At 50.1% G+C, this 17,389-nt stretch overlaps 4 protein-coding genes across 5 annotated transcripts; 1 reads left to right on the top strand and 3 right to left on the bottom strand.

The window, feature by feature from the left end:
- Positions 1 to 189: 189 nt before the first annotated feature.
- Positions 190 to 3,756, bottom strand: dguok (deoxyguanosine kinase). 2 transcript variants are annotated; one of them, XM_047016695.1, is made up of 7 exons: positions 3,466 to 3,756; positions 3,261 to 3,370; positions 2,941 to 3,140; positions 2,628 to 2,775; positions 1,372 to 1,487; positions 1,017 to 1,116; positions 190 to 669 (listed from the first exon to the last, which is right to left on the bottom strand). In XM_047016695.1, exons 1-7 carry the CDS (start codon positions 3,641 to 3,643, stop codon positions 643 to 645), a joined length of 879 nt encoding a protein of 292 aa, XP_046872651.1. In that variant the 5' UTR covers positions 3,644 to 3,756; the 3' UTR covers positions 190 to 642. The 2 variants fall into 2 exon arrangements, with proteins under 2 accessions (XP_046872651.1, XP_046872652.1); XM_047016696.1 differs by having other exon boundaries at positions 2,941 to 3,137.
- A 115-nt stretch (positions 3,757 to 3,871) lies between these two features.
- On the bottom strand, positions 3,872 to 7,927 carry tcn2 (transcobalamin II). The gene is made up of 10 exons (XM_047016685.1): positions 7,820 to 7,927; positions 7,646 to 7,722; positions 6,853 to 7,045; positions 6,524 to 6,693; positions 6,144 to 6,296; positions 5,701 to 5,867; positions 5,231 to 5,405; positions 4,837 to 5,017; positions 4,438 to 4,556; positions 3,872 to 4,318 (listed from the first exon to the last, which is right to left on the bottom strand). Exons 2-10 carry the CDS (start codon positions 7,701 to 7,703, stop codon positions 4,257 to 4,259), a joined length of 1,278 nt encoding a protein of 425 aa, XP_046872641.1. The 5' UTR covers positions 7,704 to 7,722; positions 7,820 to 7,927; the 3' UTR covers positions 3,872 to 4,256.
- A 127-nt stretch (positions 7,928 to 8,054) lies between these two features.
- On the top strand, positions 8,055 to 11,424 carry ccdc117 (coiled-coil domain containing 117). Its single transcript, XM_047016697.1, has 6 exons — positions 8,055 to 8,383; positions 8,819 to 9,052; positions 9,206 to 9,256; positions 9,441 to 9,713; positions 10,006 to 10,152; positions 10,539 to 11,424. Exons 2-6 carry the CDS (start codon positions 8,919 to 8,921, stop codon positions 10,771 to 10,773), a joined length of 840 nt encoding a protein of 279 aa, XP_046872653.1. The 5' UTR covers positions 8,055 to 8,383; positions 8,819 to 8,918; the 3' UTR covers positions 10,774 to 11,424.
- Positions 11,425 to 11,754: 330 nt separating this feature from the next.
- On the bottom strand, positions 11,755 to 17,033 carry si:ch211-102c2.8 (trichohyalin). Its single transcript, XM_047016671.1, has 15 exons — positions 17,000 to 17,033; positions 16,672 to 16,803; positions 16,426 to 16,527; positions 16,100 to 16,309; positions 15,901 to 15,963; positions 15,680 to 15,775; positions 15,406 to 15,507; positions 15,151 to 15,321; positions 14,667 to 14,798; positions 14,175 to 14,407; positions 14,000 to 14,105; positions 13,791 to 13,874; positions 13,421 to 13,659; positions 12,867 to 12,893; positions 11,755 to 12,693 (listed from the first exon to the last, which is right to left on the bottom strand). Exons 2-15 carry the CDS (start codon positions 16,753 to 16,755, stop codon positions 12,318 to 12,320), a joined length of 2,025 nt encoding a protein of 674 aa, XP_046872627.1. The 5' UTR covers positions 16,756 to 16,803; positions 17,000 to 17,033; the 3' UTR covers positions 11,755 to 12,317.
- Positions 17,034 to 17,389: the final 356 nt, after the last annotated feature.

Raw genomic sequence — 17,389 nt, 5'->3', positions numbered from 1 at the left:
ATCAAGCAAGGTAAATGCCTTAATACAAGTACAAGTAAAGCTAAACAACATTGTAATTTACAAGGAAGTAGTAAAATTGTTACATTCTGTTGATACATTAGGCTACAGAATACGATTTTTAAAAGATGAGTCATTATATTTGAGAACTTCACATGTATTCACAGTTTGGAAGAGTTTGGTATGTTGCTCTTTTCTTCAATATGTTGGTGCTGGCATATCCTGGTCAGTTTGGTCCTCAGATGTACCGCACAACGGATAACTGACAATTCACTTTCAATTCCATCTAATCTGGGACTGAAACATACAAAACACGAAATACCTAAACGCTGGAATTGAACTTTTCCATATTTGATGCCACTGTAAACGCCATAGCTTAATCCTTTATGAAGTCTGAGGGACTCTAATGGGCGGTGCCTTACAAGAATGGGTTGCTAGGCTACCCTGTAAAAAGTTCAGATTTAATTAGAGTGAAACTAAACTGTTCTCCTGTTTAGATACATATAGCACCTCGTAAATAATTGACAAGTCATTAAAACTACTTGGAATAAACAGCTTTGTAACAAGATCCATCGGTGAGTGTGTTTCAGTTATTGAGGTTCAAAGGTTAACTTCTTGATTTAAAACAATCTCTGTGGCAGCTTCTTATAATCCACTGAAGAAGTCTTTAACCTGTGGAAGGGAAGTGATAACAGGGTCTGTGTCATCAACACCATCAAAAACTAATCTACGACTCATTTCAATACAGAACACATGACACACACAAGTCCCAGATGTCATAAAAGTGGAAGATAGATCATAGCATAGTTTCTATAAGATATAAATGTAGTTCACAGTTTTCACGTGGAAATGATAAGCAGAAGATCTATGACACTTGTGTTTTGGTTCGTTGCAGGAGTGTTGGAAGTGTGCCACTGTGTGGTGGAACGTGGTACGACATGCACATTGCACAGACGAGGGAAAACGTTGGGAAGCTTTTTCGAGTGCGGGTCAAAATGGGGCCAAAACGGCCAGCGTACCTGTGAGACGAGTTTGGCGCGTACTTCAGGGTCCGACTCAAACTCGACGCTCGCGTCGATCACCAAGACAGGCACCTTCGTCAACCAATCAAAGTGCAGCCTGCAGAGACAGAGCCAAACTAAACATCACAGATCATCACCATGGATCCTAAAGACTAGGTTCAACTTGCCCTGTTTTTTAAAGTCGGGTTTTAGTTGAGGGATTTGTTTAGTTTAGGCTCAGTTCTGGGGGCGTAGGCGAAGCCCTCTGCTCGTAAAAAAGAGCTCCACAAACAGAGCGTGATGATTGGATGGGAGGTTCCTGTGCGGTGGTTGACAGTGGCTCAGCGTTGGCATGTCAGGTGACAGGACTCACCTGGTGGTTTTGTCCAGGAGCCACCTCTCATGCTGGGCGTGAAGTCCCTCCAGGTAGTCCAGCTCCACCCCCTTCTCCTCCACACGCCCGCGACGACCCAGCCGCTCCATACACGTCTGGAAGAACGCAGATACACCCTCAAGAGCTACACATTGACACTACCAGCCCCCACTGAACACTGTACATTAACACCACCAGCTACTACTGAACACTGTACATTGACACTACCAGCCCCCACTGAACACTGTACATTAACACCACCAGCTACTACTGAACACTGTACATTAACACCACCAGCTACTACTGAACACTGTACATTAACACCACCAGCTACTACTGAACACTGTACATTAACACCACCAGCTACTACTGAACACTGTACATTGACACTACCAGCCCCCACTGAACACTGTACATTAACACCACCAGCCCCCACTGAACACTGTACATTAACACCACCAGCTACTACTGAACACTGTACATTAACACCACCAGCTACTACTGAACACTGTACATTAACACCACCAGCTACTACTGAACACTGTACATTAACACCACCAGCTACTACTGATCACTGTATATTAACACCACCAGCTACTACTGAACACTGTACATTAACACCACCAGCTACTACTGAACACTGTACATTAACACCACCAGCTACTACTGATCACTGTACATTAACACCACCAGCTACTACTGATCACTGTACATTGACACTACCAGCCCCCACTGAACACTGTACATTAACACCACCAGCTACTACTGAACACTGTACATTAACACCACCAGCTACTACTGAACACTGTACATTAACACCACCAGCTACTACTGATCACTGTATATTAACACCACCAGCTACTACTGAACACTGTACATTAACACCACCAGCTACTACTGAACACTGTACATTAACACCACCAGCTACTACTGATCACTGTACATTAACACTACCAGCCCCCACTGAACACTGTACATTAACACTACCAGCCCCCACTGAACACTGTACATTAACACTACCAGCCCCCACTGAACACTGTACATTAACACTACCAGCCCCCACTGAACACTGTACATTAACACTACCAGCCCCCACTGAACACTGTACATTAACACTACCAGCTACTACTGAACACTGTACATGAACACTATCAAGCTCTACTAAACACTGAACATTAACGTGTCAGAGAGAGATGATATGTGTGTGTCAAAGAGAGAGGTATGATGCGTGTGTGTGTGTGTGTGTCCATGGCTACCTGTGGGGGGGCCCTGAGGTAGATAACGCCCTCCAGCTCCACCTGGTTGCCAAACTGCTCCACCAGGAAGGAGTGCCAGTCCTGGTAGACCGCCCACTCTGTAGCGTTGATGCAGCCCAGCTCAAGCATGTTCAGGGCAAAGATGTACCTAGAGACCACAAGCAGCTAGTGTTTGTTTTGATTTTATTCAAAGCCACGTACAGGGGTGTGGTTTAAATCTGTGACCTCTTGATCCAGTCAAACTCTCTTCCACTGAGGTATACCTTGCATCTGAATAGGTCACACTGCCTGAAAATGCTCCCGTTTAGCCCACCTGTCACTGTATACCGAGCGTTCAAACACCTGCACAGGTGCATCCTGGGAGCTGAGCAGGCGGGCCGGCGGAGGCTGCAGCTGGGTCCGCAGGCGGGTCATGCACGAGAAGGTCTGGAAGGTGTAAGACCAGCGCTTAGGATCTTGGTACATCATATCCAGGAGGTTACTGACGGAGGGCTGGGAGGCTGGGTCGCTCTGCTGAAACAACGAGCGATGTCAGGTCAATTTGTGGTACATACTGCTGGTTTTCAGGACTATCTGTACGTCACTTTGGATTTAAATTGTAAATGTATTTTTTGTACATTGGGGTTATCTTACCTGGCTAGAGCTGCTCTCTATTGCTTGCCATTTACTAATGGGTTCAGAGACAACTTCCCAGTCCGGCTTAGCTGCCTGCAGAAGCCGAGCGAAGGTTGACTTCCCCACAGCTGACACGCAAAGACGAAATAAATATTGATTTCGATTTGGTCTGTATCGTGACTGACTTCAATGTCAAGCTTCTTTAAGGTTTGAAGTCACTTACCAATGTTGCCTTCAATAGATACCCTCTTTACTTGACTAGTCAAACTCGACAGTGAGCACTTGGTCGCCCATCTAGCCATGGTTGAGCTCAGAATCCGCCTGTGTTCAGAACCGATAAACCGCTTCGCAGTTGCACTCAACAAAAGGCAGCGGTACTTTGATAACATTGCGACCACCATGACGGCATTATGCCATTTAGAAGCATCTGAACTTTTCAAAAGAGAAAGGTTTCACAAGCTTTGGTCCCTCACGTGTTCTACCGGCGCCATAAGGTTATGATTGAGACGTTTTGTTTCCGGGTTTTTTTCCTGGGCGAACGAAACAGACCTTTACTGCCCCCTGCAGTCAGCTTCTGACACAACCTCCTCTCGTCCCTTTTAGAGATAAATGCACTCAAACAAGTCATGTAAACATCCAAACCCGTTTATTAAAAACAAATTAGTCATTTAACTATTTTGGATATAAGAGCAATTATATACAAAATACAAATGTCATGTCACTCAGTCATAGTAATCAAAACTGCAAGAGCCCTATTAAACTGAGGTTAACTGAAATTAAAATAATCTGATTTAAGATTAATAGGACACAACAGGATAACTATGGTGATAAATCTCTTACCATAATCTCTTATACTGAGAGATTTACATGTGGTGAGCTGGAGCATGTGAATCAAAATAATCAAACTATTTCCCTCCTCCTTCGCCTTCATCTCCAGGCAGTTCTGACACTCTCACATGCTGATTAACCAACAGACTACAAGAAGTTGAACCGCTCGTCTCCTCCCCCAGTCTTTCAGTAGACTGCGTTTCTGATGGTGATGTGCTGAGCTTTCTCTATCTTGAAGTCGACGATCCCTGAAAAAGAGACCGATCACTGTTCAGTTGCAAAAAGAACTAAACCAGATGGACCACCTTGGTTCAAAGTATGTATGTGTGTGTGTGTGTGATTGCTCCGTCTATTACTGTGTTCTTACCGTGACTGAGAGCAGCACCGTCGGAGGAGAGCTGCCAGTATCTACGATCTGTCTGCCTGGCGTTCTCCTTGTTCACCGCACTCAGGAAGGGCCCCCACAGGCTGTGCTCCTTCTTAAACCTGCAGACAGGGGCCCCAGGGGGGCGGGGGGAGGGAGGGAGGGGGGGGGACAAGGGACAGGAGCCATCAGGTTCTGCTTCTTCAAGTTGACAAGTTACTTAACAGCCCTGACCCTGTGTGTTGTCACACAACCTGTCATTGTCCTGGGTTGAATGATCTGACAAGGATATACATTTTAAGTTTTTACAATCGTCTCTTATCTCCAACTGCGAATCAAGGTACACAAAAAGATATAGCTACATTTTAAAAATTAAAATAGAAAAAAAGGTGTTTGACTGACGTGAAGTCTTTGTTCTTCTGCTGGAGGAGTTCCAGGGCGTCGAGCAGAGAGGATCCGGTCGGGACGTCCACCTGGAAGACGGCGGCCGCCCCATTGGACTTCACCACCTCCACCTGCAGCCCCACCTGGGCGCGTCTGGGCAGCACCACCACGGGGTCCCTAGGCTCCAGCACCAGGCTGCCTGCAGGGGGAGCCCAAACCAAGCCACGGGAGTGGGAGAATCAGACCGTAACCTATAACGACTGACTACATTTGCCTTTATATTATAATGTAACCAACAAGAATCCAACGTAATGTTTTCCTTAAGCAGGCATCCCAGGCGACGTACAGATGGGGGTACAATTGCTCTAACCACTGAGCTGATCTTTGTGCAACGTAATCTTCCTGTGCTCACCGTCCTCGTCGCGGCACTGCTTGTCCTTCAGCTGCAGGTAGGAGGTGCGCTGGAGGGCAGGCAGGGTCTGGGACACGGCCATGGGGTTGGAGTAGGTTCCCCCCTGGGCGTCTGATCTCATGGCTGTCATAGACGCAGCACACTCGTCTACCTGGCTACCCATCGCCAGAAGGGCCTGTGAAGCAGTCGACACACAACACAAACGACTCAGGTTAGCGTCAGGGACAGGGTTTAGGAAATACAACTTTCTTCGATAGTCGCATGTGTAGGTTATGAAGACATCTCATTCATGAACAAAACATACATTAAAATGTGATATTGTTTAATTAGCACACACTTTTATCCAAAGCAATGGACAAGAGAGGTGGTTAGATAAACCTGAGACAGATGCTCTAACCACTGAGCTGCACCCATCCCCTCATATGTCATCATTACTCCAGTCTGGAGAGAGGGAGTGGCCTCATGGTTACCTGTACTGCCAGGCCTGTGCTGTACTTGTTACCAATGTGACCATCAGCCCGTCTGGAGGTGAGGAGCTTGTCTTTAATGGTGGCCAGGGCTTGATCCAGCGAGGCCTGACCCGGCTGCCCAGCGTTCTTCACGCACTGCAACGCCATCCCAGCCATGGCTAAGCTGTCTGGAGAGACGGAACCAAGCGACGGCCATCTTATATATATATACAGTGTGTGATTGTATTTGGTTTTCTCATGCTCTATTGGACAGTTTCAAGTGACATGTGACAGGAAATGCAGGGAGAGAGGCAGTGTGGGAAGGCCTCAGGCTACACGACACTCACAGTTATCCGGTGAGCTACCGGGGTGCCCCACCAAGGGCTTCTCTTTACCGAACTGTTACAGACGAGACTTCCAGCTTGGAGAGACACGTTTGAGGCGGTATCCTCGGTCACACTCACCGATACAGTCCAAGTCGCCATTTTTAATGTGGCCGTGCTCCACGGCCTTGATGAGCTTGTTGCTGACGTGCGCGTTGACGCGGACCCCGCTCACACACAGACCTAGCACGCCCAGAGAGTACTGATAGTAGGTGGTCAAGGGCCGGTGGCTGACTATGGAGCAGAGGAGGCATCGTTAAAGGTGTTATTGAAGTTTCTAAGTCACAGTTATCGTAGCAACAGTGTCTTACAGTCATGGTAGTTATTCCTAGTTGGCTTGTTTAGGATTGCGTTGCCCTTTAAATAATGTGATAACCGTAATGTATTCATTTAGCGGGACGCTTTTATTCCAGAACAACAAACAGGTGGGTGTTCTTCTAGATCTAACGCTGAGCACTCACAGGCGATGTGTTCCTTCTCCTGCTCCATCTGTCTCTTCAGGTGAGTCAGCAGGGTCTCGCTCTTCTGGTTGAGCGTGAAGGTCAGTGAGTTCAGGTCGTAACAGGAAGCCTTCAGAGCCAGCACGTAGAGGGCAAGCCGTCCAGACACAGCCTGGCCCCTAGACAGAGAGCTGGGGGAGCAAGACCCTATGAGTCTGTTTCATGTGCAATAATACAGCACAACAATAATCCATATGTTCCAGAAACGCTATCAAAAATGTGAAGGGTTCTGCGCTGGAAGTGTTCCCTTGATACGAAACGACGAGGTGTTGGACTAGGTGCACGGGTACCTCTGGATGTCATCGTGTAGCCGTGTTTTCAGCGCATTGAGGTGTCTATTCTCTTTGTCGAGGTTGTGATGAGTGGACAGTCGTAGGGCCAGGTGCACGCTGGGATTGGGGAGGGCGACCTTGTCCTCCAGAGAGCGAAGCAGCTTCTTATTCAGAGACTGGAGCAGCTCACTGTGATCTGACTCGGCAGTTTCTAGACAAACATCACATTCAGTTACCTTCCCATGCAATACTTCACACTTCACCAAACAGATAGCGCTCCTTCAATGGCGACTCACTGACACCATATAAAAATGTACTCGCACTGTGTCATCAAGGTCAGTACAACAGGCCATATGCCTCTGCTGTATCAGCAGTTACACACTAATCCAAAGACAGGATACACAGACCTCAGCAACTTAATAACCAAAAGTATAGTTTCCAAACACCAGACAGTTTTCATTATCCTCGATGGTATTTACACAGGGCATGGATTATACGCAGTGTTACCGAATTTTCTTTTAAACGAGAATTATCTTTCGGAGCACATAGGCTTGTCCTTCAACACATGCTTTGAGAGTTAGTTTAAGAGTGGATCGGCGTTTAGTTTAAGAGTGGATCGGCGTTTAGTTTAAACGTTTAAACAAATAGGATATTACTCAATCACTGACAAACAGCGTCATGTTACACGTCTCAGTACTTTCCCAGTAGTTCAGGGTCACTTGCATCACATTAGAACTGGTTAAGGAACCGTTAGGCTATGGAACAACAGGCAGACGATGTCATACCAGTCAGAATAAGATAATTAGCCTACCACATGGTTTGCTGCTAGCCAGTGCCAATAACCCACACAAGATGTACAGGACATACATTCTGAAAAACTACGAGAACCTGGAGAAAAAAAAATGTTTGATTAAAATATTGATCGTAAACATATACGTGTATTATACGTTGTATTGGTTTTGATAGCGAAACAATGCCAACCAACCTTGCAATGTCCGTGAGCTGCTTCTGCACAAGCTGTAGCGATGAAAGTAACTCAGTCAAGTCGACTGAGTTAAATGTTGGGACAAACCAATAAAACAAGTTTGAACGACCTGATGTTGACATAGCTTTTCAGATCATATGACCTGTCACATGACACAGAAGACCCCTTTAAAACAGCTGTATCAAGCATCTTTAAATAAATACTTTTCACGGGGTATAAGTGCCTTAAAAAAACAAAGGCGAATTTCCACGAGAATATTTTTAATTTACAACCAAGAATAATAGGCTAGATGCTTTCATACGTTACGTTTTTGTGTCTAAACTACAAGACCCAGAAACGCCAATGACTATTCCGGTATTTTCTAGAATGTGTGATGACGACGTTTTACTGCGACTCAACTAGACACAACCCTCGACTAAGCTTCACTGTCTGAACCGACGTGGACGCGATAACGTTACCCATTCACTTAAGTAATCAGCTCAAAATGATCACATAAATGACTTTGCAACCGCGGAAAACAATGGCGGTAAATGAACGGAGCGACAACAAATAAACGGCATACAGGTGAGTTCGCAGATCAATCCGAGATCAACAGGGCTCAGTCAGACACAACAACAACAATCAGGGGGCGGGTCAAGTTGGATAACTCGCTGGCCACACTTATACAGTGTGTAGAATTATTTTTCCGAAATAATAGCCTTAGCCACAACCCTTGCGTAGGTACTGTCATTTACGTTGAATATCTATGCCTTACTGCTGCTAAAAGCTAGGTCGATGCTGGTAGTATAGCTGTAGTCTAGCTATATCGGCTAGCTAAAGTTAGCTGAAGTTGTTATGACTATTTAAGTTATCACGATAAATGTCAAGTCTCTCGGATCAAATGACAATGCATGCTTAACGTTACAGACGAACCATATGAATGCAATACTATATATGTTGTTATATTCTTGCATAATGTTTTATACATGTGCTTCAATTGCTTGTCCCTTGTCATTCTAGAACATTTGAGCTTCTTATCTTGCTCCCATCGCCCCGCTCTCCGTCCGGCCCTCCGCCGTGCAGTCTAGCTTGAAGCTCAGTGCATCAGCACCCCAGTCAGATGAGCAGCGAATTGGGATTTCTGCCTGCGATGTATCCATTCCCATGTCTTACCAGCATGCCACAAACGTCGGGGTTCAACATCAGCCCCGCGAGCACTTCTCACCCACTGCTGGCTCTACCTCCTGCCAACACGTAAGCGTCGGTTATTTAACGATCGTTTAGTGTTTGACTTTATACTTTTTACTTAAACGGTATGTTTACATTCAAACGTGTTGGAGGCTGAATGTTTTACTCAGATTTGTAGTGTTGCCTCAGTAGAAAAAAATAAATATTTTGTCATCTCAGGAGCTGGGAGAGACGTTGCCTAAGGAAGCACAGGAGAAGATCAGATGACGAGTGAGAATTTCTTTTTCTTTTTTAAACACCGATCCCATTTAATGTGGTCTTTAGTAAAAAAAAAAAAAAAGAAAATAATAAAAGACAATATTTACTGTCTCTTAATTTGGCACATGCTTTTATCCAAAGCAATGTACAAATAGTGCACGTGTGTTCGCATGTGTGTGTGTGTGTGCACCCACAGAGGATGCAGTGCCAAGCGAAGGAGACTGACAGTGGGAAGTGACCCTGGAGACTCCAGCCCCAGCATGTGTCAGAACTGGCCCCCAGGGTCACCAGGCCCAGCCTGCCCTCTGCCCGGGCCAGCCAGCCCTGCCCCGCCCCAGCCCTGCCCGGCCCCGGCCCTCCTACTGCAGGGCCTGGCAGGGGTGCCTCGCCCCCCGCCCCGCCAGGACACGGAGGGCTTCCACATGGAGGTGGAGGCTGCCCAAAGGAGACTGCAGGAGATTGAAGAAAGGTGAAGAAAAAAAAAAAAGAGATATATTTATATTTCATCCATTTAGTAGACGCTTTTAGCCACAGCAGAAGATGGGGTTGTTAAATATGATTTTCTTGATTTAAAAAAAAGTGTGTGTATTTGAGGGGACATTGACAGATTTACTGTTTTCAAAAAGTGCAAGTGTGTATAACGAAACCTTCACCCCTGTCAAAGACAACAACAGAAACCACAGTGCAGCAGCTTGTCCGTTCTGGTGCTGTGTGGTACAGTGCTGCTGGGTAACCTGTGTTGCTGTCCTGTGTGACCCCAGGATAACCCTGGAGGACGATGATGATGACGAGGACCTGGACCTTGACTCTCTGCCCAGGCGGCCGGTGCTGGTGATGTCAGACAGCCTGAAGTTGGGGCTGCAGCGCAGCATTACAGACCTCCTCCCCCACACGGTGGCACAGTCTGTGTAAGTCTCCCCCCCTCCTCCCCCTTTTTCCCCTCTTCCAACCCCCTCCTCCCCCACACGGTGGCACAGTCTGTGTAAGTCTCCCCCCCTCCTCCCCCTTCTTCCCCTCTTCCACCCCCCTCCTCCCCCACACGGTGGCACAGTCTGTGTAAGTCTCCCCCCCTCCTCCCCCTTCTTCCCCTCTTCCACCCCCACACGGCAGCACAGTCTGTGTAAATCTCCCCCCATCCTCCCTCTCTCTGAGCTCACACGCTACACGTGCACTCTCCCTATGTCGCTTTGGTCTGAGAGCGTCTGTGTGTATCCAGGGAAGCAACCTGGTCTGGGGAGCTGCACATGCTCGCTAACGGCTTCCCTGTTTCCTCTTCCTCTACTGTGTCCTCCAGGAGCCAGTCGTGCATGGAGCTGGTGGTGTGGCGCCCCCCGGAAGACACCCTCTCCCGCAGGTTCAGGGGCACCTTGCAGAGGCAGCGCAAGCAGCAGCAGCAAGCAGGCAGCCGGCCGGCCCCGGCCCCCAGCCCCCCTCCCAGCCCCCCCGCCCCCCTCACACCCACAGCCCCCCCTAGGGAGCCCTACCCCCCCCCGGGGGGCAGCTCTGGAGAAGAGGACATGGAGCTGTAGAGGCCGTCGCCCTGACGCCGTGAGCTTCATCCTGGAACGAATGGGTTGGACGTTGCTACGTTACTGTTGCCAGGGGGACAGCTTTAGACCAAGGCCCGGTTGCTGGTCGGTGTGTCGGTGGTGTTGGGTTCCTGGTTTTGTGCTCCTTTGGCCAAAATGTATGCCATAGTTGTGTTGTTCCAGAGGGGTGCGTTTTAGGGCACGACATTCTAACTCGGATCCAGACGGGTGCGTTTTAGGGCATGACATTCTAACTCGGATCCAGACGGGTGCGTTTTAGGGCACGACATTCTAACTCGGATCCAGACGGGTGCGTTTTAGGGCATGACATTCTAACTCGGATCCAGAGGGGTGCGTTTTAGGGCACAACATTCTAACTCGGATCCAGAGGGGTGCGTTTTAGGGCACGACATCGAGAAGGGACCCACCTTTTTTCTCCAGCTATGTCTGTGTTGACAGTCAGTACCAGTACATGTTTAAGATTTCAGACTTTCCAACGGACTGTGTGACCTTGCCATAGCCTTAATGTCCTTGAAGGAAACAGACACTTAGCAAATGTTATGTGTTCATATCGCCATTTCCTCATAATTACACAACATGTAGGAGTAGTGGTTTGTATTCAGACTTTGGTGTCAGGAGACAAATGAAACGGCTTTTTAACTTAGTTTGAAGGCAGACAGAAACAGCTTGAGCTTTTTTTGTTGTTGTCAGAGTTGCATTTTGACAATTCAATTCTGGTTTAGTCCAGTTTTTTCCCCACAGGATTTGAAAGCATGTGAGCTTGCTGTTCGACCGTCACTTGTCGTCGATTTCCTTTAGGTGGGGGAAAAACACTTCCTTCGTTTTGGTGAAAATGAAATTGTGGATATTCACCGGCGTACATTTTGATTGTATTCTCCTGACATGCATCTTGATAGAAACATTGAGTGTTACTCCTTTGTATCTGTTTCTAAATAAAGCTCTTTTATTTGAATGACAAAGTAAAACAAAAAAATCATGTGCATTACTGTTTAATGGTCAAATCCACTCAATATGAAGTCAGGATCACTGAAGAACACTGTAGAAACACTGGAAGCCAATCTTACAAAAGACAACGTGGATACTCAGAGGGCTTCTATTCCCGCCCCTGACCTCATGACCTCTGTGTCATCTCTGTGGTATGCAGCAACCAGTCGATCACTCATTCACCCACGCCCTGTCCCCAACCTTGAGCCCTGCAGTAAAACCAGCTTTGCTGAGAAAACGGACGAAGTGACGAGCGGTACTGTGACGGTGTCACTGTGACCTGCCAGTCGTTAAACAGTTACGAAATCTGCTCAGGCTACGGGAGAACGATCGAGTGACACTTCGAAAGTCCTTTAACGACTTGTCATCACGCGTACGTTGTGCCTGGTCGAGGAGTCAGCTCTGGGTCGCTCTGGACCACGAGGGACTCCAGAACCCAACGCTGTGCTGCGATGGTGCCAACTGAATGCAAGACAACAAAAACACTCATCCAGAGACGACACAGGTCCACACATCCAGATGTGTGTGATCGTCCCCTTCTACTGCATGAAGTGGAAATCTGCTTTGGGCTGAATCGGACCACCCACGGTCTCCAGGTAGGACCCTGCCAGGCTCCTGGGGCCCCTGCTGGGGTGGCCCCTGCTGGGGGGCAAGGGGCTGCAGGCCTGAGCCTGGTTCTCAGCCCGGAGCTGCTGGACCCGGCCCTGGAGGTGCCGCAGCAGCTTGAGAGAGGCCAGGTCTGGGGGGGAGGCCCCAGGGGGGAGAGAGGGAGGGGCCCCAGGGGGGAGAGAGGGACGGGCCCCAGGGGGGAGAGAGGGAGGGGCCCCAGGGGGGAGAGAGGGAGAGGAGGGGGGGAACCTGGGCCCCAGCTGCTCCAGAGTCCTCTGTTTCTCCTCTCGGGCCTTGGGGGCCTTCCTATGACACACACACACGTCACATGATGTCAAACACACACACACAACTACCAAGGGGACACCTATGCACCAGTGACAGAAATGTAGAGCATTACGGTTAGTCAGTTAAGCAGAATCTAGGAAAGGTCAAACTACACTAGGTTTGGCTAGTCTAAACAGGCTGAAACCAGTTACCTCCCCTTCAACAACCGTGCCTTGCACCTGTGGAGACGCAAACACAACCGACAATGGAATTTGAAAAACAATACATATACTATATTGTATATCTTTCTAGATAATCTATATACAGTAAACAGGTAGTTTCTTATGATGTGGAACAGGACAACGTTGGTCTAAAGCCATTACACACTGTAATAACTCTACTTGTGAGTGTAGTAATCTTGTTTTTAGATTTTAAATCAAGTTGGACTTGACTTAATTTAAATAAACAACACATTATAAATATATATCATATATACCATATATATAGACAGTCAAATGTCCTTGTTTTAAGCATGAGTAATTGCACAACTAATATTTCTAATGTTGACAGGCTGTCTTTGCCTCGTGGTGCGGTGCAGTGCGGTGTGATGCAGTGTGATGCAGTGCGATGCGGTGCAGTGCGATGCGGTGCGGTGTGATGCAGTGCGGTGCAGTGCGGTGCAGTGCGGTGCAGTGCGGTGCGATGCAGTGTGATGCAGTGCGATGCAGTGTGATGCAGTGCGATGCGATGCGGTGCAGTGCGTTACCTCTCCAGTTCGGAGGTGAGCTCCTGCTCAAACCTGCGTGCCAGACGGACGCTGGTCTGCTCCTTCCACTGCCCCATGTTCCTCTGGACCTCCCTGAGCTCCTGGTCTTTAGCCTGCAGCTGCCTGCGCAGGGACCACGCCACGCCCCCCTCCACGCCCCCCTCCACGCCCCCCTCGCCTCCCGCCCCGCCTCCCCCCTGCTGGGCCCGGGTCACACCGCTCAGCTCCTGGATGTGGTCCTGTGACAAACAGACACACAGACACACACGTCACACACGTGTGAATGCACGCACGCCACAAGAATACGTCCACAGGCATAGCCCTGTGGAGGGTAGTTTTGTGTGAGCGTTGTTTTGAAGAACATTGTGACCTGAATGAGTCTCTCTTTCAGTGAGTCCAGCGCCTGTTCTCTCTCCATCTCCAGCTGCTCTCTCTGCAAACGCAACTCTCGCTCCTACAGAAGAAGAAGAAGAAACTCCATATGTGTGTTCAAGAAGAAGGTCATTTAGCAGACACTAGGATCCAAATTGCCATACAAACAACAGTCCCCCAGTACAAGAAGAAGAAGCTGTCAGAGACCTTGTCCCTGCTGAGGTGCTGGGCGCTGCGTCTCTGGAAGGACATCTCCTGCTGCAGCTGAACCCTGAGCGCCCGCAAGGTCTGGACAGCCTGGGCCACCGTAGGACTGAAGGAGAAAGACAGCACTGTAGAGGAACTGCAAGGTATTTGTGTGTGTGTGTGTGTGTGTGTGTACCAGTGAGGGGGCTCGTTGGTGCTCCCAGGGACCCCGCTGTCCTCCAGCAGCAGCTGCAGGTGTTCACACTCGGCCCCCAGCTCCTGGCCCCAGCGCCTGATCTGCTGCTCCAGCCTGGCTGTCCTCTCCTCTGCCCCCGCCTCCCTGCCAGCCAGCTGGCTCCTCAGCCTGCCCGCCTCCCCCTCCGCCCTCCAGGCCCTCTGCTCCAGCCGTGACTCCTCCTCCCGTCTCTCCTGCAACCACAGGCTCCCTCGTCACTGGCAGCCCCCCACTACAGCCTGGGTGTGTTTAGCTGTACTCCTCGGCGATGTTCAGGAGGGGGATTTGAACCTGCCATCACTCGATCTGCAGTTGAATGCTCTAACCACTGGGCTGCACCATAACATAAAGTATACCTCCTCACTCTGCAAACAGGGACAGTATACTGACTGTGTTGTGAAACGGTGTGTGTGTGAATGTGTGTGTGTGTAAATGTGTGTGTGTGTGTGAGACCTGTTCCATGCGTGTGCACAGTCTCTGCAGCTCAGCCTGGTGCTCGTCTCCCAGGGTGCGGCGCAGTGCGGCCTGCACGGACACCAGCGCCCCCTGGTGGCCACACGCCTCCCGCTCCAGCTCCTTCAACCTCTGAGCAGGATGGAGAGAGGGATGGGGAGAAAGAGAGAGAGGGACGGATGGGGAGAGAGAGGGAAAGAGGGATGGGGAGGGAAAGAGGGATGGGGAGAGAGAGAGAGAGAGAGAGAGAGAGAGAGAGAGAGAGAGAGGGAGAAGGGGAGAAGGGGAGAAGGGGAGAAGGGGAGGGAGAGAGAGAGAGACAGATGGGGAGAGAGAGAGAGAGAGAGAGAGGGAAGGGGAGGGAGAGAGACAGGGAAGAGGAGGGAGAGAGAGAGGGGGGGGTGGGAGATGACTGGTTTGTCTGTGTGTGGTCCTGGTGATGACCCTCTGCAGGGTGGGGTCATGGGGTCATATCTGTTCTCACCTGCTGCAGCTCCAGCACTGTGTTCTGCAGCGTCAGAGCGTGCCTCCTCTCCTTCTCTGTCTCTGCCCCGGCTCTCTCCAGAGCTTCCCTGTGCTGCTCCTTCAGCATCCCAGCATGCACCTGCACGGCCTCCTCCCCCCTCCTCCTCTGCTGCTCCACGGCATCCTCCACCTGCAGGCAGCGGCTCACGTCACCACCCACCTCCACCCGGCTCCACCGAGGTGGGGAGGATGGAGCGACGGCCGCCCAGCCTACCATCTGCTGGGCTGTAGCGAGGAGCTCCTCCTCGCGCCTCCTCGCCGCCTCCTTCTGCGCCTCCAGAGCTTCCCTCAGCTCTCTCACCTCCTCCTCCTTCAGCTGGGCGAGGGAGGACAAACAGGAAACACTGTTTATTAATCTAGGAACACCCGCAGACGTATGTTTGAGCCTGACCCTCTGTGACCGTGTATGACCCTGTGTGACCCTGTGGACCCTCTGTGACCCCGTATGACCCCTGTGTGACCCTGTTGACCGTGTGTGACCCACTCACCTGGATGCGTGTCTGCATGGCCTCAAGGTGCTGTGCGTGAGACCGAGCCTGTTCCTGCAGAGCTGTAGCTGTGTCCGCCTTCGCCTGCCTCTGAACCTGGACACAGGAGAGACCCCCGTCCCCTCAGCGTGGAAACCCTCTAGTTCTCACCCACAAAAACAACATGGATTTTGTCTTTCAAATCCCTTGACCTTTAAATTAAATCCAACAGTTTCTCTCACCTGCTGAACCTCTTCCTTGTGGACCACAGCCAGCTCCTCTTTCTGCTGCTGCAGTTCTCGCCGCTGACATGTTAAACAAACACGTATGAAACCTCTTTCTCTTCCACCTCAGACCAGCTCACATCTCCTAGCTCAGACTCACCTGGGCTGAGTTCTCCCAGTACCACCCCCCCCCCCCTCCCACCCCTTCCTCACTCACCCCCTGGAAGAGTGCTTGCTCCTGGGCCTCTCTCAGGGCGGCGAGGTGCTGGTCGCCCTGGCTCTGGATCTCCCCGCGCAGGCCCTCCCTCTCCTCCTCCAGGGCGCTCTGCTCCTCCTGGAGACCCAGCAGCCGCAGCTCCTTCTGGGCTAGGATCTTCTCCAGAGCCCCCAGCTCCCTCCTCAACCTGCTGACCTGCAGCTGCACAGCCTGGGGGGAGGAGAGGAGAGAGGGACCGGGGTAGCGAGAGAGACTGGAGAGAAGGAGAGGCGAGACAGAGAGAGGGAGAGCGGAGGGAGGTGTGGATGAGGAGGAGAGGTGGGTACCTCCTGCCTGTGTCTCTCCTCCTCCAGCCTGACACAGCGGCTCCTCAGAAGTCTCTCCTCCTCCTTCACACGCTGGAGCTCCTCACGAGCCTCTTCCAGCTGCTGCTCCGCCCACACACACACACACACACACACACACACACACACAGACACAAACACTTATTGAAGTATTCAAGCAGAAGCAGTAGGTAATCCATCCTCTGCTGTGTTCTAAGGTCTTCTCTAAGGACGGTGGTTCTACGCTACCTCTTGTAAAGAGTCCAGTCTGATCCTTGATCTACGCTGCTCTGTAAAGAGCTCAGTCTTGGCTCCGTCCAGCTGCCTCTCCATCTCCTCTCTCTCCAGCAGAGACACGCTCACCCCTGAAAGCCTCAGGTTCTACAGGGAGAAACAGAGAGGACACTGTCAGCGCGGCATATGGGAACTGACAGTTTAGGTTGGCTGAGGGGCAGTTATGTGGGCGTATGTGAAGCCTTGTGAGGCACTGCTGGTAAAAAGGGTTATACTCCAACATTCTGATTAGACTAAAGTGTGTTGAGTGGAGGACGGTGTGTGATACCCTCTCTAGACTTACGTCTCTCTCTCTGCTCACAGCCACCCTCACCTCCTCCAATCGCAGCTGCTCCAGCTCCTGCAAGGCATGCTGGGATACGAGGATGAGAGGTCGGGCAGGATAGGGTGGTTGTCGTGCAGGGGCGGGGACACAGGAGAGAGAGATACAGTGTCATGTTGGTAACAAAGTTAATAACATGATGAGTAACGCACTCATCGCACGTTACGACGTACCTCCCGTTTGTGTTGAAGGTCAGTGAGAGACTGTTCCATCTCACACAGCTGAGCTCTCTTCAACCTCAGTCTCTCCTCCTCCTCGTCACAGTCCTACACACACACACACACACACACACTTTACATTTGATATTATTTTCATTTTGGCCGGTGCTTTTATTCAAAGCAATGCACGACA

The sequence above is a fragment of the Hypomesus transpacificus genome, unplaced genomic scaffold (genome assembly GCF_021917145.1).
Source record: "Hypomesus transpacificus isolate Combined female unplaced genomic scaffold, fHypTra1 scaffold_42, whole genome shotgun sequence".
Lineage (NCBI taxonomy): Eukaryota > Metazoa > Chordata > Actinopteri > Osmeriformes > Osmeridae > Hypomesus > Hypomesus transpacificus.
This window is presented reverse-complemented; position numbering and strand designations above follow the sequence as displayed.

Excerpts from the sequence above, each read along its gene's own strand:
- dguok (XM_047016695.1), bottom strand. The coding sequence starts at position 3,643 with ATGGTGGTCGCAATGTTATCAAAGTACCGCTGCCTTTTGTTGAGTGCA. Across the intron at positions 3,371-3,465 it reads ATCTATTGAAGGCAACATTG|CTGTGGGGAAGTCAACCTTC; the intron begins GTAAGTGACTTC and ends TTTGCGTGTCAG. Across the intron at positions 1,117-1,371 it reads CTCCTGGACAAAACCACCAG|GCTGCACTTTGATTGGTTGA; the intron begins GTGAGTCCTGTC and ends CTGTCTCTGCAG.
- tcn2 (XM_047016685.1), bottom strand. The coding sequence starts at position 7,703 with ATGTATGTCCTGTACATCTTGTGTGGGTTATTGGCACTGGCTAGCAGC. Across the intron at positions 7,046-7,645 it reads GGCTAGCAGCAAACCATGTG|AAACTGCCGAGTCAGATCAC; the intron begins GTAGGCTAATTA and ends ATGTTTGTCTAG. Across the intron at positions 4,557-4,836 it reads CAGAAGAACAAAGACTTCAC|GTTTAAGAAGGAGCACAGCC; the intron begins GTCAGTCAAACA and ends CCCTGTCTGCAG.
- ccdc117 (XM_047016697.1), top strand. The coding sequence starts at position 8,919 with ATGAGCAGCGAATTGGGATTTCTGCCTGCGATGTATCCATTCCCATGT. Across the intron at positions 9,053-9,205 it reads GCTCTACCTCCTGCCAACAC|GAGCTGGGAGAGACGTTGCC; the intron begins GTAAGCGTCGGT and ends TTGTCATCTCAG. Across the intron at positions 10,153-10,538 it reads CACACGGTGGCACAGTCTGT|GAGCCAGTCGTGCATGGAGC; the intron begins GTAAGTCTCCCC and ends TGTGTCCTCCAG.
- si:ch211-102c2.8 (XM_047016671.1), bottom strand. The coding sequence starts at position 16,755 with ATGGAGAGGCAGCTGGACGGAGCCAAGACTGAGCTCTTTACAGAGCAG. Across the intron at positions 16,310-16,425 it reads AGGAGAGACACAGGCAGGAG|GCTGTGCAGCTGCAGGTCAG; the intron begins GTACCCACCTCT and ends TCCTCCCCCCAG. Across the intron at positions 12,894-13,420 it reads CTCACCTCCGAACTGGAGAG|GTGCAAGGCACGGTTGTTGA; the intron begins GTAACGCACTGC and ends GCGTCTCCACAG.